This window comes from Grammomys surdaster, unplaced genomic scaffold (assembly GCF_004785775.1).
Source record: "Grammomys surdaster isolate TR1022 unplaced genomic scaffold, NIH_TR_1.0 126531, whole genome shotgun sequence".
NCBI lineage: Eukaryota > Metazoa > Chordata > Mammalia > Rodentia > Muridae > Grammomys > Grammomys surdaster.
The window spans coordinates 793,564-815,166 of NW_021621323.1; the positions used below are offsets into that span (position 1 = coordinate 793,564).

The window sequence follows — 21,603 nt, forward strand, 5'->3', positions numbered from 1 at the left end:
ATGTTTATTGTCATCACTAATCTTCATCACTCACTGTAATCCAGAAGAACCTTTCTCTGCTGTGACAAAATAAATGGATGTAGAAAACTCCAAATATTCACAGGCATGACCGTCTCTTGCCCTGAGAAACACTTAGTAGGATTGCCTGTCTCAAACCTTGCTTAAACACTAGAAATAAATGCTGTAGCCAGGCAACAGAATATAGACAGAAATATTGAAGCACAAGAGCTTGCAATGAAAATGACAAAGGGTGAATGGAAGAGTGGGCAGAAACTTCAAAGAGGAAAGTGGCAGAGGGATCACAAAGAAACTGAAATTTTAGGAAGAGGGAGGTCAACAGGACAGTGTGGCACAGGTATAAAGAAAAGGCATTCATTTATGAAAGACTGGCGGAATGAACATTTTGAACACCTGCTATGTTTTCCATGATTAAGGGGTAGTGGGATTGAGTACAGCATGCTGTAGTTTCTGTTGGGATATGGTGCATCTTTTGACACAGTATTTAGATTTCTGCAAGGTGAGTGTACAAGCCTGTGGTCATTTGGTTCTTAACGGAGAAAAGCTGAGAAAGCCTAAGCATAGGACACCTACTCCATTTGTACCTACTGCAGAGAGAGATGAACTAAAACCATCAATAAATAAATATTATATAATTGCTTTGTAATAATGGTTGGGCTTTAATTTACACATACATTTTACTAACTTTCTAAAATAATATCAAATTTAATCCTACAAAGCAGTTACTTCCTTCTGAAAAAATAATTCTAATTTCTGTCATCAAAACTTGCTTTGGGGTTATATAAGGAGGATGGGATATATATTATATTGTGGCAGTGTAAGAGAGGGTGCCTAACATTCTTTATCATTCAGAGAGATACGATAGAAGGTAGAGAAGATGCCTTGCAGGCAGAGTGAACACAAGGATGATAGAAAAATTGATATTGTCAGCTAAGTATTAACTGTAAAGCATGGTTCAGAATAATATGGGAATTCACATCAGGGTAAGAAAAGTTAAATTTTGCCCTGGACTACATTTAGGAATTTCCTTCTGTTTTCTTTTCATTAGTACAAAGACTATTAGTAAAGTAAGTGTAATAACTTTTTTTCTACAAAGTTAACTGGGTCTAACTATGATGTAGCTATTGATTCTACCAAGTCAAAGAAAAGTCAGTGTTGTAAGCATGGATCCAGAGACAGGTTGACTCCTGAACATGAATATTGGCTTACTAAATCCATTAGCTGAAAGCCAATTAGCAGATGTTGAGTCAGATCTGCAATGACAGGAATTTCAATCAAACATTTATGCTCAATCAGGAAGATCATTTTGAACATACAAATGTGTGAAAAGACTCATTTGTCTTTGTAATATTTGTGGCTTTCAGTGAAGCTTTTGTACAATACTGTGGTTGCAAATTATGTATAGTAAAGAAAACACCAACCCTCAGACCTCTGTGAGCATGAGAGGCTCTTTGATGATGCAAATGATGGAAAGCTGAGAAGCAGAAGACTTTTGATCCCTTACTTTCTTCATTAATAAAAAATAAAAGATTGTGATTTGTAAGATTCTTTGCCTATTGGGACCTATAGGTGAATATTTTAAATATATGTTTAACAGGGCAGGAATCTTATTCTTTGTGAATGAAGATGCCACTTGGTTGTAATTAGCAGAAGAAATGTCTAGAGGAAATGACATAATAAATTACTCTTTAAACTATAAGAATAGATACTTCTTAGAAAAATTAACCCCACTTTCATTGAACTTTTTGGCACTGGGTTCTACATAGATAAGAAAGAAATAGAAACTAAGAAGAAGGGTGACTTCTAAAAGGTTCAGTGTCAAAATTATCAGAAGATACACTAATAATGTCTCACCAACATGAATGGCTTAAAAAAACTAAACAAAGATAAAACATTGACATGCTAAAGTGGCTAAGTCCAGCAGGCCTCAGGACTACACAGAGAAAACTATGAGCTATTAAAAATTCTGTGAATAAGTGAAATAGTCTTCCACAGGAAAGAGTAAACAAATTGGATTTTCAATATCAAATGGTCAGCCTGAAATACATGTAATAGACTGTATTTGCAGACTGAACAAATTGTATTTAGGAATATGTAACTATACACACAAACACCGACACACACACACACACACACACACACCATCAATCAATGAAAACAGAGGAAATGATTTGAAAGAGAAAGGATGGGTATGTGGGAAGACCTGGAAGGAGGAAAAAAAGGAAAACAGTATACTTATGATCATAAAAATAAAAGAAAACTTATCAAAGTCTTATGTAAAATTTTAAAGTAATATATAACACAAAACAGAAAAAAATAAAAATTTGTTTATTGTACCTACACCCTGAATTACTTTGACAAAAAATAGAGAATAATAGAGAAATCTATACTCAAAATAACACATGAGAAAATTTATCATGTCAACTTGCTTATTAAGAAGAGAAAGAGGGAAACATGTCTGCCCAGAGAAAGCTTTCAGGCACCATTATCTGACAGTCTGATCTGTGTACATTGATGAAGGTACACAGTGATGTAAAAATGGAGGCTGGACAGAGCTCAGCTTACATCAGTATGATGGACCACACTCGCACTTGGGAGCACTGCTCATTGGGAAGTAAGATGCATGAACTTGTCAGCAGAAAAGATCTCCCAATCATAGTTAGGCAGGCAGGTGACTAATTCTATTGCCTACTCAAAGGACAAATGCTTTTTAATTCGAAGCTTTAAAGAACAGTCTATACTTGTTAACTATGTCCAGTCTTTCAGGGTTTATTAGAGAAAAATAATTTTAGGCAACAAAGTTTAGGCATTATGATAGGATGATTCTGTGAACTGACAAATTCTCTAATGATTTAATCTGCAGTAGACTATTTGAATTGGAATGGAATTCAGATCCTAATTTACATAGAATAGGATATAAAGAAGACATTACAGTATTGATATGGTTGGTTTTTTTTTCATTTAAACCCAATAAAGCTGTATGAATATTAAAATACATATTGAATTTTAGTAGGTTTAGAAGATATTAAAATATAAAATATCTATAATAAGTAATGATATCCAGTTTATACAGAAAATTCTAGATGATAATTACTTATGTATGTATTTTTAAAATGTCTTTTTCTTATACAGTTTTACCATATATTGATGATCTATAAACTCTCATATGTAATATTCTATATTGTTCCTGTGAAGTTTCATATTTATTTTAATTTATTCCAGTATTTAATCATTAAACAATTTCTCATATGTTTTACAGACTTTGATTATTTATTCTATGACACTTTTTCTCTGAATAAGGTTTATTTTGGGAACCAGATTTATTCCCTTTTTAGGAAATTATTTATAAGACCTTAGTATGTATGTTACAGCACGTTCGTTGAATGTCTTATTTGTGTATTGTAGCAGGAAGAAGAACATCATCAAGAGCTGAAATTATAGTCCCATATGTTTGGGACGTTGTTAATAAACAATCAGCACTACACAATCAAAAGTGGAAATTCAGAGTGGTACTTGAAGACACTTAAAACTAATAGTCACTTGGGTGTCCTGGTAGATAGAAATTCTCACTTTGAATCACTCTAAAACCATTATATATATATCATGTACATATATATATGAAGAAGGTAAATATATGCTAAGTGGATCATGAAATAGAGTTTTATATTATTATAAGTCATTTAGAATTGGTCTGGAAGCAATTGGGAGGGAGAATAATATATTAATATATTAATAATATATTAATAATTAATAATGGCCAAGAGGAGGGTTTGGTATAGACAAATGTGACTCACAGTGTTGACTCTACCACTTGACTGCATAACACTTACCTAAGTTTCTTCAGTTAGAGAAAAAAAGTGAACACTATGAAAAAGATTTTAGAAGCTGGAGGGGCACCTATCTATAAAACCCATAGTGTTATATTAGCATATAACAAGTGCCCATGCAAACATTAACCCCACACCTATTCTTTCCTCATGTTATTGAAATATTTTATCATGGCATATCAACATTAGGCACTGTCACTATTATTAAAACATATTTGATAAGAAAATGGCTGTTACAATATCTAATGATTGATGGGAACATCACAAGGTGAAATCCAAGGATTTCAAGCTATGAATGATAAAACTTAACTCCTCTTATTCAGGTTAGACCCTGAGAATCTGGTTCTCACAGAGCCACAGGATGCGGGCAAACTACTAAAATCCAAGAAACACAGATTGATAATCAGATGATTGGTCTACCATGATATATGTAGCCCAGCACCGAATACTACAGGCATCATTGGAAGCCTAAGATAATGATGGAGACATGGTCTTAAACTGTGGCTCTAACCAGTTGGTTTGAAAACAAGTCCTTGCTGGCAATTCCATAGCATCAGCAAAACTCCATTCTTCTTTCTTGGCTAATAACTGACATTGTCTAATACTGGACTTCGTACTGCCATATATATAAAGATGATGTAGGTAACACAAATACCAGAAAACTAGGTATCAGTTCATTTACTTGAAACTCATCACTCACCTGAGCCACTTGAAAACAAAAATAAAACAAACATATCTTTTCTCTTGATTCACAGCTCTGCTCCATACAACCTAAGGGAATGCAGGTTCTTGGGGGCACAACCCTAGATTTAATTGCCAAAACAAATTTGGAATGTGAATATTTTGTGCTAGCATTTGCTTACTATGTGGTCAAATACTTAAAACGTCATCCAAATGTGTTAGTGGGGCAATGTTTTGAGGGTTAAATACAATATTGAAAAGGCCTACAGGGCTTGTGAACTGCTACTTTGAGATCATTGGTCTAAGAAATTCAATTTTGAAGCTGTTGAATATTAATGCTTCTCATGCACTCCCTTCTGTCTTGAAGAAAACCCAAGACTTCTATCCATAGGCATCCTGCTTATGAGTTTTAGATACAGAACCAAGAAAACTGGCCAAGGTATTTTAGAAGGTTGGGTAATTTTTGTAAAGATTATATGCCTAACATTTTAACTAGTATTTCATAATTGTTAATATATACTTTCTTACCATTTTTTCAGAAAGAATGTTAGGCAATAAATGTATGAAGTTCAGAAGATGGTGACATTTTAAATAGATATAGACTATTAAAGCTGGAGTTAGGAAAATGAGTTTTAGATGACTGAAAAGATAAGTTGTCATCCCTGCAATTCTTGATGACCACAGCCAATATAAATGTCCCCATATTCTTTGCCAAATGAAAGTCATTAATTGCTCTGATGGCTATGTATAGAAGCCTGAAGCTATGTCCAGAAGCCTGAAGCTCTTTCAGGCACAGCAGGAAGTTGTCATGATCAATCATGATTTTTCTTTTCCTTAGAATCAAATGGAAGATATTTGGTACCACTGCCTTCCTTTACGATTCAAATATCCATAACTAATCAATTATTCCTTTCTATGGATTCTGAATATATGCCCAGTAGCCTTCTTCTCTTAGGGTGTCCACAGGTCAAACCTAAGTAGTAGGTTTTAGTCAAGAAGTGATGCTTCTGTCTCCACCCTTCAGTTCACACCATAAAGCTTCCTGATCTGAGGGGAGGGGAAACCCACCAGTCAGACCATTTTATAATGAGATACAACATCACCAATATGTTGGATACTATTTTTTCCTATTACTAAGCTAGAACCTCATACATGTAAGTTAGCAATATTCTATTAATATGACCATCTCCAACCCTTTTAAATTTCTTCATATTTTGAGAAAGGGTCTCATGAACTTGCCCAACCTGTCTCTGAATGCCTTCTGTAGCCTAACCTACTCTACAACTTGACAGTTCTTCTGCCTTAGCCTGCCAAGTAGCTGGGGTCATAGATTTGCACCTCCAGACCCAGCTCAATGTTTATTTAAAATCTGAAAGTGTTCTGAGGTTGAATATACTTTTATGCATGGTGCATTTTATAGAGTAAGCTCTTCAGAAAATACAGTTTAATTAAGTGCCCCAACATAATCTGACAGCCTTCTTTGGGGAAGGACTGGGGGACTATTTCTTTTATTCTGTAAACCTTTCAACTCTCATAGTCTAGTCTAATGACATTATATATTGTATATCTGAGAGGTTAATTTACTTGTTCAAACTTATATTCTCTTAGAGAATGCTACTTCACATGTGGAACTGGGATGGGAGGTGAATGCTGGGTATAGCCCTTCCCTGTTGGTCTGGGCAGAACACACAGCTCTGAACAGCTGAGACTTGAAATGGTTTCATCGGGTCACCATGAAAGAATCAGCAGGGTCGCAATTCTTCCAGAGATTTTGAAGTAGTAGCTTTGTAACAAGTGTTGGTGGCTGCCATCATTCCTTGACTTATGGCTAAAACTCTCTTGTCTATGCTTTGGATTCTAAATTTTCATTTGTGCCCGACCTCCCTCTGACTCATTCTTTCTACTGGATAACCTCCAGTCTTGGGGCCTATCGCCACATCTACAAAGATCATTGTTCAACATTTACAACTTCTAGATCAGGGTGCAAGTCTTTTTGAGGGATGAAGAGTGAGCCTCAAGGGACACATTTAAGGCCAATACAGTGTTTGTTAGCATGAATCCTTGGTCCACATGATCTCAGTTTGACAATCAGTGGCACATTGATAGGTTTCTATCCTTTTCATTCTTCATGCAAAAAGTTATCATAAGCATAATAGTTACTTCATAGTGACTGTGAAGATTAAATAATGCAGTAATAATAAAGTTCTTAGGACAGTGCAGTTCAATTAAAAATTTCTTCTTGGATATCATTTCTTAGGTGCTCATTTGTCTTGCCCTCTCTAGTCCCTGTAGCTGTGGAGTGTTCAGAGTCATTGGCATACCATTAACTCATCTAACTTTTACCAAGAGTCAATTAACTCATTTAACTTTTGACCAAGAGTCAATTAGGATTAAGCTTCCTGCCTTTTGAACTAAGCTTGTTTTGACCAAATGGCTCTAGATTTATGTAAACCCTACACATAGAGTCATTCGTGTTACAGTAATGTGTTACAGGCCATCTTCAACACTTTTGATAGATGTCTGCTCCCACAGTAAGCAAACAGTGCCTCTATTGTGCCAAACAGTTTTTTAACTTTTAAATGATTTCTCAATTCCTTTTACAAGTGTGATGGCCAGAGGCACTGAATGCACTTTTGATTAAAAATAAATTGTTTCACTGAATTTTCAAAGTGCTTCTTTATCAACTAAAAGAATTCCATGGTCACATTAGACATTAATACTTACATTTTTAAAAGGATAAAAATGTACCTGTCCTCCAATGATGATGGAAGGGGCTAATTATCTTGTCACAGTAGAGTAGAATTTATTCTTAAATCATAAAATTTGGCAGTTAACAGAATATAAGTGCTGAGAATCAAGCAACTGGGCATATTTGGAGAGAATTAGATTAATCTTCAGAGCTTTGGCCAGTTCTTAACAGTGAAATATCCCTGGGTTAATGTCTCAGTGTCTGAAGTTTTCCATGCCTTTCTCTCACAGAAACAGATAATCAGATCTGTGATTTTTTTAAATCATAAAGTACTATATTAAGCAACATAGCGCCTATAATTTAAAATGTAAAAGGTTTCTTTCTTACTTGTATTTCCTTTCAAACTATTGTAAATTATAAGAAAGAGCCAACCACCAACCAAAATAACTGCTCGCAAATGCTACAAGTGTTAGACAGAAAAGTCAAAAGTTGCTTCCTCTGTCTGTAGTTTACATGAGGCAGATTACAGTGAGAAGACTTTCTTGAAGTTTCATATCTATCAAAACAGACAGTCAGGCAACTTTCCTCATGTTTCCACGTCTCTATTTATTAATAGAGTGTAGATGATGACAGGAGCTGCCTCAGATGATAACTTGGTTCTTGCAATGGCTAGAACACAGGCCAGAGTAAGAATGAATCAATGTTGGTTTCAAAAATAGTACTTCAAAAGGAAAGAAGGAAGCTAATAGATTTTTGACTACTTTCTTTGTAACCTTAATTCTTGATAACCTCAGTTTCTTATTTAAGAGCTAAAATTCTTGGTCATCCCTAAGAACTGACCATGAAAACTTCTATAGCATCATAATTCATACCTGAGGATAGAGGTCAAGCCAGCTTTCTTAAGCAGGAGGGTACGCTGGCAATATCTTTAATGTACCAAAGATTGCTGTCCTTCATTGCACCAAGACCATTTAAACTGATGGATCTCAAGTAAACACAGTCCCTGAGGTAAAGATTGCCATCATGGTCATTTTTTTTCTTATTTATTGACTTTAGGGCATTTATAGGACAAATACATTTGTATTCTTATAGTCTTGCCAGAGGGTCTTTTAGAAAAAAAATATATTTTAGAATTAGGTGCCCAAATGACAGCCATTACAAAGCAGAGGAAGAAAGCAATTGCCACACAAGGCACACTTTTATATTTCAACTGCATCTTTAGTTTCAGAAAAAAAATGATTAGATGCCATCTCAATACTTTTTAAAGGTATGTCTTAGGGATAAATAATAAGAAACTTGCCAACTTTATGGATGGGAAACCTGGCATTCCAAAACTTTAAAGTTTTCTTTGTGAATGCAAAAACAATGCAATTCTTGCAGATATTTATTTTTTTGGCAATTAAGTGTTTAAGCCATAAACTTATCTTTTCATGTGGCATAAAATACACTTTACTGTCAAATTTCAGTCTTGTGGGTTATACACCCTACAAAGGAATGGATAACCTTTCCCAGAAAGTAACTATATGTAATAGCATTCTATCACTTATTTTTCTACCTCCAATAATAGATGTGAGTGGTAAATGTCCATGAATTTGTGAGATTTCATGAAATTTGAGAGCTTTTGCTCATAGACAAAACCACACATATTTGGGTAAATGCATTCAGCCAGTGGGCTCTAGCTTTTAATCTTTTCATATAAATTATAGTGAATTCTTCACAGCTACATTAACTATTGAGATTTAAATAAAACAAAGAGCACTTTGTTAAAACTCCATCCCAATGTCTAAACTATGTAATTAATCTTTTTCAAATCAAGACATGGACTCTGTCATTTACAACAGACACTCGGGGCTTAATGATGGCCTAAAGGACTAGACCCAAACCTCAGAAATGCACATTAGTGAATAAGCTACTTATTTTGGCATTGACAAATTTTTTCTGTTCTACCAAAAAATTCAGTAGTAAGCTATTAAGTTCATGATATGGTCCATGTAATTAATAATGTCTAGTTAAAGAAATATATTATTTAGTTAAATTGTTTAATTATTTTTTATGCTAAGTATTACAATCAAGTAGGAAATTGGGGAGAAGCATGAAAGGCTCTAAGATATGATTTTCATGCACATATAAACCAACATGTTGTCTCATTAAGATTAGATGTAGCTTTATCTAGAGATATATGAACACAGAATTACTGATATATTCCTTTGTGACCATGTTGATCCCCACACTGTTCCAGGGATATTTTATTATACATAATTTTATTCATTGTTGAGCAATAGAACAACTTTGTCTACATGGATCTGAGTTTGTAAGGGGATCATGAGGATGTAAACTATGAGCATATAATACATTAAGAAACGTGTACTAAATATCCCTAAGTATTATATGAAACAGCAAAAATATCAAGGGAGGGTGTATTTTGCTTATGGAAATCTTTGGGGAAGCACAGAAGCAATTCTTTCCTAGAGATGTCCTTAATTCCTTAGGAAAGAAACTCAGATTACTAAATGGACAAAACCCAGGGTTGTACCATCAATTTACCCCATGTCTTCAATTTCATTTCATTTATTTGTTACCTTCATTTGTTCACCAGAGTCACATACAAGCAAGGAACTAGTTTTAGGCACTGGAGTTACAACACCGGAGCCAAAATGTCAATGAACTTGGAGTAGTTATATTCTTCTAGGGAAGATAATCAACATAAAGAAGAAAAGTGACAAAGGATTGAAGTGCTACAAAGAAAAATATGTTCTTAAGAGAATGATAGCCCTGGGGTCCTGACAGACCCACCTGAAGAGGCAATTTCAGGAGAAATACAGTGGAAAGAAGCAGGGGAGCTGGCAGGAGATAAGAGGAAGAAGATTTGAGAAGGGAAGGAAAGGCTTGTGTAAATTGTCTGTCTGTAGATCATTGCCTTTCATGAACAAAGGAGTGAGTGTGGTTATATCTACCATACAGAGAGAAATGTAGGAAGGCATTGATCCTTCATACTTTTATACTATAAACAAAAGGGAACTTGCAAGAATTCATCAGATAGAAAAGATAATCTTGAGGACATCCACCTAACCAAAACCAAAACTCAAACCTAAAGAAGTAAAAACAAAATGTCATCATCCCCCCCTTATTTGATCTCAGTGTGTTCGTTAAAGCATAGACTTGACTCCTGGATTGTAAGCGTTTCCATACTTCACTGCAGGATTTCAGGCAGAACTTTTTAGTTTCCTCTTTCAATTTCCTTTACCTATAATATATATAGTAATCTCACTTATTACAGAGTCCTTGAAATGGCCAAACACCTAATACACATACAGTGCTTCAGTATCACCTCCATTAATATTATTGTGATCATTTTACAGACTATGTGTTCTGACTAGCCTTTTGGGACTTGGGAGTATATGCCCTGAATGTGATTTGAATTGAAAGGTCCTATAAGTACGAACAGAACCAATCCCAAAGACTATTATTAAAAGTTTGTCAAGCATTTCATTGATATGTGTTTTCTTGTGTTTTATGTTGAAACTCTATACAATATACTATTAAAATAAATTTCATTTGCCTATGCTTACTTTTGAAAACAACACTAGAAATTAGAAATGCTTGTGTAAACTAGAATTTAGGTGACAGATGTAGTAAACATCACACCTCTATTATATAGTTATACTAGACAGTGTGTTAAATACTGTGGACTCACAAATGTGAGCAAGGTTGATCCAAACTGCCAGGTGGCTCAAAAGACAGTTCTAGTCATATAGATAAGGCCATATGAGCTGTGGGAGGAGGGCTGGAAGGTCACCTTGGCTCTTCTTAATTCCTTCCAAGAACTGTCTGATGCCTGTCTGTTGTCAGCAGCCTCTGGGAGACTTACAGGTTAGTACAATGTGATTCAAGAGGAATCCCAAGGAACTGCCCTAACACTTGCAGGAAGATGGATTCTCTATGCCCTCATGTTCCACTGTCACCCAGGATTTGTAGGAGAGCAGTTACCATGTGACTCAGTCTTTTATCCTCAGGCATGGGGGAAATTATAGCCCCCATATTGTGTGAAACAGGAGATAGTTTCAGCCTTCTGGATTGACAGCCTAGACAGACACAAAGGGGTGAAGGAAGGAGTGATAATTCACTCTCAAAGTTTGCTTAGTATGTGTAAGTCTTAAAACAAATGTATGGAGCCACAGGAACTGTGGTAGCTGCAAGCATGAACACCTGCTATCACTCAGTGAACATGTGACCTGTGTCCTGTCGCTTTGCCACAGGCATGGAAAATTTATCTCCTTTAATCTCAAAATACCCCTATCATTTTCATTTCACGGTTCATGAAATTAAGGTTCTGAGAGGTTAAGTAACCTAAACAATGTCTCATTTGTCAGTGATAGAAAGGGGATTTGAATATAATACAGCCTGGTCTGGAGGCAAATGCTTTAAACTTTGTTCACACTGCTTCTGTACCCTGACATGACAGTAAAGACCAAGCACTATCACCACTAGTGCAGTAGCTTCTATGACAGTGAGAATATCAACCCCAAGTCTTCCCTGGACTGTGTTGCTCAATAGATTTGTCGGATTTCCCCTTTCCTGCCTTATACTGTGAGATACTTAAATTGGCTTTAAGCTAAAAGCACTTGGGAACCAAACCTTTCTCTCCTTAAGATGGGTGCTGTGGCATGCCCTTGGGTGCTCTCCTATGCAGGAAAGTGACTCTCCACTCAGGGAAATCTAATACCTTTAGTAGAAATTAAGGAGGTTGATCAGGGAAGGAAGGTACATGCTTAGTTAATTTCTTGCTAAATGTTTAAAAGTTTCTAATTTTTCCTCTGCTCAGGTTGTGTCCCTGAGTAACTTTCTATTTTATAGAGCTTGGACATATGAGTTATCGGTCATAAACATTACTAGTTCATTAACCCCTCTTTCTACCTTTCTGAAAATAGCTTAAATGAAGGGATGATAGAGGCATAGGAGTACCATTAGGGTGGAGTACACTGATCACACTGATTTAACCTCTGTCTTTTGGTTATATTCACCTGTGACAAATCTAAACTAGAGTTGCTCTTTATGAGATGGCTGTCCATCAAGTCTCACTGTTCAAAGCACACACAGCTCATTTGGTGTGTGAAGGACTCAGAAATCCAAAAACATTGTGCTGTGTGGGGGAGGTTGGTTTGGTTAGGGCACCCTCAACAGGGAAAGTGAAGTTCTTGCTCTGAGTTTCATCACGATCTCTATCTGTGTGAGTAAACAGTCATGAGTGAGATACGATGCCTTGGCCCCAGTGTGTAGGTTCAGTTAAGAAGTTCTCAGCACACCTCTTCTGAGAATTACCATCACTGGGAAAAGGTTGTTCTCTGATTATTTGAAAATGTCAAACTCCTTAGAAGCAAGGAGTTAGAGAGAAAGTTTAGAAAGTATAGCAAAAAACTAGACAGGTTTTATACACACATATCTAATTTTAAAATAGAAAATAAAGATTCCTGTCTACACCTTTCTATATAAAATTGGAAACACAATCTTTTCTTTAGAAAAAAATCTATGGACCTTCAAAGCTTATTACATAAGAATACATTGTGTGGGACTCTGCAGCCTTTAAACATATCTATAGATTAATTTGGTATAGAGTGTAGGATGTACCTTAAATATTTACTGTGCTTGATATTCATGGGTATGTAGAAGAGTAGCATAAAAATGAACTTATGTCATACTTCTCTTTCCATTGTAGTTTAAAGAGAATTTTGGAATTCATTTTAAACTTATGTGGAGGGTGTGGGGCCATTCCAGCAGGGTCTCAAGCCTGATCCCATCTGTTGGAAGTACTGGCAATGAAATCCTCTCTCCTTTTTGGGAAATGCTCTGGATAAGAAGCTGTTTGAGCCTGGGTTATAAGCTGGTGGGAGTGGGAAGTATCCTCTGACCAGTCAACGTGGAAGAACAGAAGCTTATTGTTGCCTTCTTCCCAGGGGCCATCCCAGCTCCAGGCATTCCTGTGGTATTGCCAACAGCTCAGTTTCTCCCCATGACTAGTCATATTGATTCAGTCCTCCACCAATCATCACTCAGTACTGACCTTGGAATGTTACCTTTTCTTCCTAAGAGCAGTCCTCAATAGTCACCCTGTAAGTGTGTCCACAGTGATTTAATACACTTAGGACACCATGCAAATCTCTAGCTATATTCAGAGAGGGATATTCATCTTCGACATTTACACAAGCTTCACAGACAATTCTTTGTCAGGAGCTTCATTTAGACACATCTACTATGACAGAGTATATCCTAGGCATTGCTCTAAGCCCTGAAGATACATGGTTATGTAAAATAGAATTCTTCACTGCAAGGATCACACTGATGAAACACAAACACCACAGCAAATGAAAGCAGACAAAGAAGAACAGGCAAACTGAGCTGAAAATAGGACAATTCAGGGTAAAAAGCCATAGAAAGGTTTCATCTGTTTTGAGTGAAATTTTTCTTTTCTCCTTTCACATCCACATCTCAAAAAGAGCTCTCATTCTTACCTGTGGATTTATGTAGAATCCTGGTCTCAGCATCTTCTCTTCTTCTTCTACATCAGCCTCACACAAGCCTAAGGAGCAGCCACCTAACTTTTATTTTTGCCTTCAGTATTGCTTCTCACTCACTACTGTGGAGTCATGGATTCTCTGAATGGAGGTGAGTCAGTGTCTCACCAGTGTGTAGTCAATGGTTCTGTAAATGGAGGTGAGTGGGTTTCTCCCTAGTGTGGTGCCAGTGATTCTGTGAATGGAGGTGAGATGGGTTTCTGCTGGAATTCCAAATCGCACTAAACTTTCAATGTCCTAACTCTCTACCCTTCCATTTTCTTCCAACTTCCAAGCCTTATCTTTCTCTTGTCATCCAGGAATCTCAAGTGTCTGTACTAATCTACTGAAATTCTCACTGCCCTCTCGCTTTCAAAGTTAGCAGGGAATCAGAGCTCAGCTTCACAGCAGACCTCCCCTGACCTTTCTCTCCAGCATGGTGTCTTCCCCAGCCTGTTTAGTTTATCCACAGCACACATCACGTGTCCCTGCCTGCTCGTTATTTGCTTTATCTACAGTTTATCTAGTCTCACTGGATTACTTCCAAAGTATAAAACTGTCCAAGCACAGAAAAAAAATCTTGATTAGATATTTACTGAAGAAATTAACTCTTAAAAATTACAAAGGTAAATAGCTGAAACAAGCAGGCATGAATTACAGTTGAAGGACAAGGAAAGCGAAAGGGTTCACATCTAGGATGACTTCCATTTAAAGATCCTTAGCAATCAGAGCTGGAGGCTCTGGTGGGGAGGTAGACAGGTAGCTGTTATATACTAAGAAATATCTCCCTCCCCAATTTAGATGCTGAATTACAATTTTAAGTAGCTTAGAATGTGATGACATTTGGAAAATGAGGCCTTTAAAGAGGTGATTAATTTAAAATAAGGCTGTCTGCATGGGTAACAATCCAATCTGGCTTGTAAGAAAAAAGAAATGCAGAGACACAAAGAGACACCAAGAAGGATCCCATGAGCCCTGCAAGGACTCAGTAAGAAGGCAGCTGTCTGCAAGATACAGAGAGGCCTCAGGAGAAATCCAGCCTGCTGACAACTTTATCTTGAACTTCTAGCCTTCAAAAGTACAACAAAGGAAATTTCTGATTTTGAGGCCACCTACTCCCTAGTGTTTTGATACAGAATTTTGGATTTGTGTGTCAAGTCTCTGCTACTATGAAGTGGGGTAGAAATGAGATAAGTTGAGGCCTATGCTTTATGAAGACTGCACTGATTGCACAGAACACAGACTGGAAGACAGGAAGACTCCAGGACTCTGGGAAGCATGGCAGCTCTAGAATCAAGAGGAAGGGGTGCCAGAGATGGGCATATATCAGGAGTGACATCAGTCAGTACTGAGGAAATGTTCCAACACATGAATGGGATATTGACATCTGACACACAGTATGATTTAGTGAAAAGCAATGGTACAAAGAGTTCAGCAAATAAGACATAAATTTCAGTGGTCACATCATCTGTTAGAGTGTCAACATGGAATGTAATACGATACTACATATTGCAGTGTAATCAGCTGCTCCAGAGGAAAAGGCTACATGTTAAGAAGGGCCCTGTGAAGATAAAGATCCATCCCTACTGATTAGCACATCATTGAACCCAAGAAGTTTCATAAGGAAATCTCGGTAACTATCTATCTAAAACAAAAGTGAGCTTTACATTTCATTGATTATCATTATTTGAGAGGTACTTTCCTTCATTTCTGAGCTGTCATGTTTTTAGAAATTAACATTTTGGGACTGTTTCCTAATGCACTAATAAAGCTTCGACATAAGTAGAGAACCTTGGCCTAGGAAACTTCTAGTTCCCACAGAAACACTGCTCAACATTACTTTAACAAGCTAGAAGATTCAATAAAAATCAAAAACAAACAAAAAACAGAACAGAGGCAACACTTGATTCTTCCATAGTCTGATTGCTACCAGATCTATAAAATACATTAAAATCTAATGGGATTTCCTCTGATACTCTGAAAGAAAAAAATTTAAGGTGATTTCTGAGGAACTATGGTTCAAATGCAGAACCCTAAGCTTTTTTTGTTTTTGTTTTTTTGTTAGAACTCTGACTAGGGACTAGAGATCTCTAAGCCTTCATACATTCCCATCAGTTTTGTACCCAAGAGTATCCAAGTGCAGTGACTCACAGGCAATGCGCACGTATGCCTTTCGACTCTTCGTAGTGCCTGCTGAACTCCAGGCCACACACTGGCACCAATAATCATCAGGCCCAAACAGTTCCTCCACCTGCTGGCGTGAAATCTCAATGCTCACTTCTCTCACAATGAGACCTGACAAAAGAAACAAAGGTTCAAGTCAAGAGAAAACCTGCACTAATGAAACAGAATGCAGCCATCCCCCAACCCCCACGCAGCATTCCATTGATGCCATTGATCAACATATAGATACTGTCTCTCACCTATCACGTTCTGAGGTCTCCAGTTACTGTACTCCATACATGTATTCTTTTATTTGCTTTTTCATGTCTTCAATATTTATCTGAAGATGGAGGTGGAACGGTCTATAACCCCACAAAACAGTATGTCCTCCTATTTAATTCTGTAATAGTCATTTCTTACCAGGCAATGGTATCATCTTGGCTCTCCTGTTTTCTACAGATTCTATTTTATTATATATAGGTTGTGGCTAAGATGCCCAGATATTGGAAACAGCTTTTCACGAACGTTTTCCTAGTAATTCACACACATATACAAATAAATAAAATGAAAAAAAACCCAACCTAAACCTATAAAATCAATGATAATTTAACAACTACTTTAACAGATATGTTTAAAATATAACAATAAACCATTTTTATTGAAATAAATTATATCTTCAATTAACCAATAAAGTATGAGTTTGAAAAGATTTTTTTTCTGTATAATCATACAGAAGCTCACGTTCCCCTGTAATTGTAATGTAACTGAGATGCCAGTGAAGTGTCTTTAGCAACACTGTTGAAATAATTTCAATTTTTGTATCTAGACTAACAAAAATAGAACCGAGACTCTAGGATTACAATTTCAGTGGTATTTATTGGAGGCATTAAGGCGATTTCAGAGATTCATTCTACAGTGTGTCTCTATGCACTGACCCAGAGAGATTAACTGAGAGATATCTGTGGGCAACTGCCAGTGCACACAGAGATTGAGAGAGAGCAAGGGAGTTTGCTCTGAGCCAAGTATGGACACAGTGAGAATGATGGGATGAATTACTTCTGTTTACAAATTTTATATCCATCAACCTAATCACTGTCCATTGATCCTTTATCAAATATCAGTTATGTTAAATATACTATATTTGTCAGTTTGGACATCAGTGGTATCCCTGGGATGGGGATGTGGTTGCATTATGTTTCTTATACATAATACTTAAAAATTTGGATTTCTTTCTGAAAACCATGTGTAACATGGGGTGTTTTAAAGTAGATGCCTTGGACAGAAGACTATTGATATATATTTGAAATAAGCAACATCTGTACATTTGTGTGTGTGTGTGTGTCTGTGTGTGTGTGTTTAGAGCTTAATAGCCTACAAAGTGTTATGATGCATAAAAATATTTTTATCATAGGTGACAGGAAAAGATATGGCTTCTGGAGACCTGGAAAGGAAGACCCTAAGTATTTCTCTAACACCTAAGATGTATTCAAATCCTTTCAGAGATTTGAGAGAAATTCATAGGCACCCAGCAAAGACAGATGCTATCCCATTGAGGAATGAAAAGTATTTTCTACCAAGAACTTAGGGAGTTTGAGTCATAGGCCCTTAGATCTCCTGAAATCTGAATTACACTGAAGCCAAGGAAAGCATGTACCACCTATCCAGGGCAGGACAAGATCCTGAACAGACAACACCTTTGTCAGATGTTTATAATTTAATGGTATTTCAAAGCTTCAAGATTATTAATTCTTTTATATTTATGTAATAGCCAGCTTAAAAGGTAATCTCAGGTAAATGGCATAATCCAACCCTTCACAGGCCAGCTGTAAAAACGACACAAAGATTTTTATTCATCAATGTCCAACTAATACAACCATATTCAAAGCAAAAATCACTGCTTTTTTAAAAAATATTTCCTGGGTCTTCTTTGGGTTCCAGTTTTTCAACCTTGCTTCACTTTTTCTAATTAATATCTAGAAAGATTTGTCAAACAAGGAAACACATCTTTTTTTTCCCAAGCTCCACCTTCTTTTTCTCAGTACTTTCCAACAGTTAGTGCTTTTGCCTGCTTTCTTGCTAAAACATGCCCTCTGTATGTGGAAATCTAGTTAGTGGAAATAAAAATCTTCCTTTAAAGTTGTTGCAGGAAATTTAGTCACCAATGTCCTGATAAACCAGCAGTGTGTACTTACTTCTAACTATAATGGCTCTTTCTAAACTGCAGAACAGCAACAAATGGGCTACGGATATTAAAAACCACATACAAATATTTTGTGTCTTGAGATGATAACCTCAGGTTTCATTCCCCTCCCATTTACTTGAAGTAATTACTGGAAATCTAATTAAATGCTGGTAGAACTTTCCTGGGTTCAGTGTATTCTTAAGACTGAATAGGTTCATGAGTGTTTCTAGTAACCACAAATCTGAAACCTTTTAAGAAGCCACAGACCAACCCTCCTGCTACAGGAGCTATGCATAGTATGAATGTTCTGAATTATGTGACCCAGGCTTCCTGTGGGCACTGGAGTCCAGCACACATGGAGGGCTGTCTGCAGCTTCACAGACACCCCATTCAGGAGTGCATGAGCTAATTACAGTTGTGTACAGTTACTTGGCTGCATGGCCCACACCCTTTACATTCCAATATTTAGTCAATGGTAGAATAAGAAGGACCGTAGCATGAAGTATCTAAATCTTAGGACTCCAGGTTCCCTAAAATCTTCTTCATTACTTAGGCTCTCAAATGCATAGTTACATACAATATTTTTTTTCATTGCTGTAGGTAATTTTATCACCTGTGACATTTTGCTCATCAAACAAGAGCCTAGTGATTTCTATAAAAGTAAGTAATATCTTTTCTCTTTGAAAGCAGAATTTCAGATCTTCTTGAAGTCCTGAGATGCAAGAAACAAACCTTCTTGAAATGTGAAATGCTATCAGCATTACTTCAAGGAAGACTGCTTTGAAGAGTCTTTGGGAACTTGAAATAGGTTTCAGGTTATTTAGGGGGTTGGGGGAAGGCTATGGGATTTAAACAAATACAAATGAATAGTTTCCGTCACATCTGATAACATCAAAGACTTTCCATCACTTTCTTTAATAGTGGCATCGCAGAGATGCAGGCTGTTTGAAGTCTACAGTCATTAGTGTCTATAATAGGATTCATTGTGGTTTGAGAAGCAGAATGCAAGGAACTGATTAGCTTGTTATACCAAGTACACTTACAGTGAGTATGAGCGAGAACGTGGTAATGCCTGAGAGTTTCAAATGGATATGAGTGAGCTGCTTGTGAGACCCCACATAACTAAAACAATGAAACCTGCATATTATCATAGCTTGATCACAACAATATGTATCATTGATTTTAAAAACTGATGTTCCCACAGAAACCTGATATGCAGTCCAATCAAATGACTATATATTAAAAGTTCACTAAAGTCAGGTATTTTGTTAAGTAATATTAGTGAAAAGTTAGGATTAATATCACCCAGCCTGAAGTTGTTAATTTATTGTATGAAAGGTCTTCTTTATAGGTCAATTCTTAAAAGTTATACACCAATCTTTCACAACCATCCTGCAGATTTACGGATGGCTTGACATAAAACATAAACTAATAAATATAACCCAATATATAAATAGAATCAAAGACAGAAACCAAACAATATCATTAAATAGAGAAAAGGTCTTTGACAAAAATCTAACATCCCTTCATGATAAAATTTATGGACAGTCTAGGGATACATGGGATATATGTCAACATAATAAAAGTAATATGCAAAAGGCTCATAATTAACATTTTGATAAATGAAGAAACATTCAAAGCATTTCCACTAAAATCAGGAAGAGTATAAGGGTATCTACTACCTCAACTAATGTTCAATATAATCACTTGAGGTCTTGACTACAGTAATAAGACATAGAAAGCAGATAGCGATAACTCAAATAGAAAGGGAAGAAGTCAAAGTAGCCTTATTTGCAGATGATGAATTTCTATATATAAAATAACCTAAATATTCTACCAATCCTGACAACTCATAAACACATTCAGCAAAGTAGTAGGACACAAAATTAACACACAAACACCAGTAGGCTTTCTATATACCAACAGTAAACATGTATGTTTACTAGTAAAAAAAATCAGAGAAATAATACCATTCATGGTAGTCTCCACAAAATTAAAGTGCCATTCAGACTCCACTTCCTTATCTGTAGTAGTGTGATTGCCCATGAACACAACTAGTGGGTACTGAGGACACCTGGGAGCTCAATATCCTTAGGCTGCAGTGACCTTAGCAAGAGAACAGACCCTATAGAGGCATCTTCAGTGAGACAGCTCATTTTAATCAGGAGAACAAAGACTCCTTAAACCTTTGGGGGTTAGTAGGGCTATTGGGGTAAATGTATATTATTTGACTGATCCAGGCCATTGGGGGTGTGTTACTTGCATAAGGAGTAATTCCAGGTGATAAAGGACATGTTCCTATAAGGGGTAAGGAAGTTTAACCTGGCTACTGCGATATATGACCTTCTCAGGTGGGCAAAGGTCTTAGTGCACAGGGCTATGTGTGCTGGGTCATAGAGGTGCTGGGCAAGTGAAAACTGATCCTTCTCCTGCTGATCTCAGAGAGATATTTTGAGGGTTTGGATATGCCTTGACCCCATAGGCTCTGGGATTGTTCCCCAGGGCTCCCTGGGCACACATACTTGTATAGGGAGAACTTTAAGATAATTCTGAGATAAATTTGAGTGACTAACCAACCGAGTTCTGATTGGATTTAAAGTCCACTCCATGAGATGGAACCAATCCATGACACTGCTTCTCTGGCCTAGACGCTGAGACTAGATAGACCATAAACATACGGGGACTACTGATATTTTAAAGAAACATAGCAACAAAATGATCCTTAAAGACATAACTATAGATCAACATCTTCAACCACGCCCAGACATCATCAAAGAGGATTCCTCCTGTAGAAGATGGAAACAGATATAGCCACCCATAGTTAGACAGACAACATGCAGAGAGTTTGGGACCTTGGAGGACTCAGTCCTAAATGAGATATCTCTATCAGTTCCCTCCCCACACAGCTCATGGAATCCTGTGTAAGAAGAGAACGAACAATTTTAAGAGTCAAAGGTGATGATCACACAAAAGAAACAAGGCTCATATGAAGTTACACAGATTGAGGCAGCCTGCACAGTGCAAGCACAGGTCTGGGGTCCCATGGCTGAAAGGAGAAGTAGACACAATCCTATATTTCTAACTCACAATCTATCTTCAATTGGTAATATGTACTAAGGAAAAATTACTTTTCTCCAGTGGAATCTCTCCGGGAATTCAAACCTCTCTTAAAGCCATTCGCCATGCCCAACTGTAGATGACCAGCACAAAAATGCTATTTTTGGAGATTTGTCTCATAAGTGTTTGTCAGGTCTTTCTTTTAAGTTTTATTCTATATATTTTTTGTTTATATGTCTTTAAGTTTTGTGTTTTCATGGAACTTCTTTTTGCAAATGTGTATATCTCTTCATAGGCATAGAGATATTTTTGGTGCTTTTTCTTTAGCTCTTTGTTTTTCTGTTCATTTGTTTTACCTGATTTAGACTCCCGTTTGTTTTGTAATGAAAGGAAGCATGAGAGGATGTGAACTTGGAAGGATGAGGAGGTGGAGAGGAG

The 21,603-nt window shown here is 36.6% G+C and overlaps 1 protein-coding gene across 2 annotated transcripts in view; it reads right to left on the bottom strand.

The window, feature by feature from the left end:
• Nucleotides 1-21,603, bottom strand: part of Unc5c (unc-5 netrin receptor C) — a 336,174-nt gene that overhangs the window by 86,514 nt on the left and 228,057 nt on the right. For both annotated transcript variants that reach the window (XM_028760465.1, XM_028760464.1), the window contains exon 3: nucleotides 15,915-16,058. In XM_028760465.1, coding sequence (XP_028616298.1) covers nucleotides 15,915-16,058 — 144 coding nt within the window. The remainder of the gene's footprint in view (nucleotides 1-15,914; nucleotides 16,059-21,603) is intronic.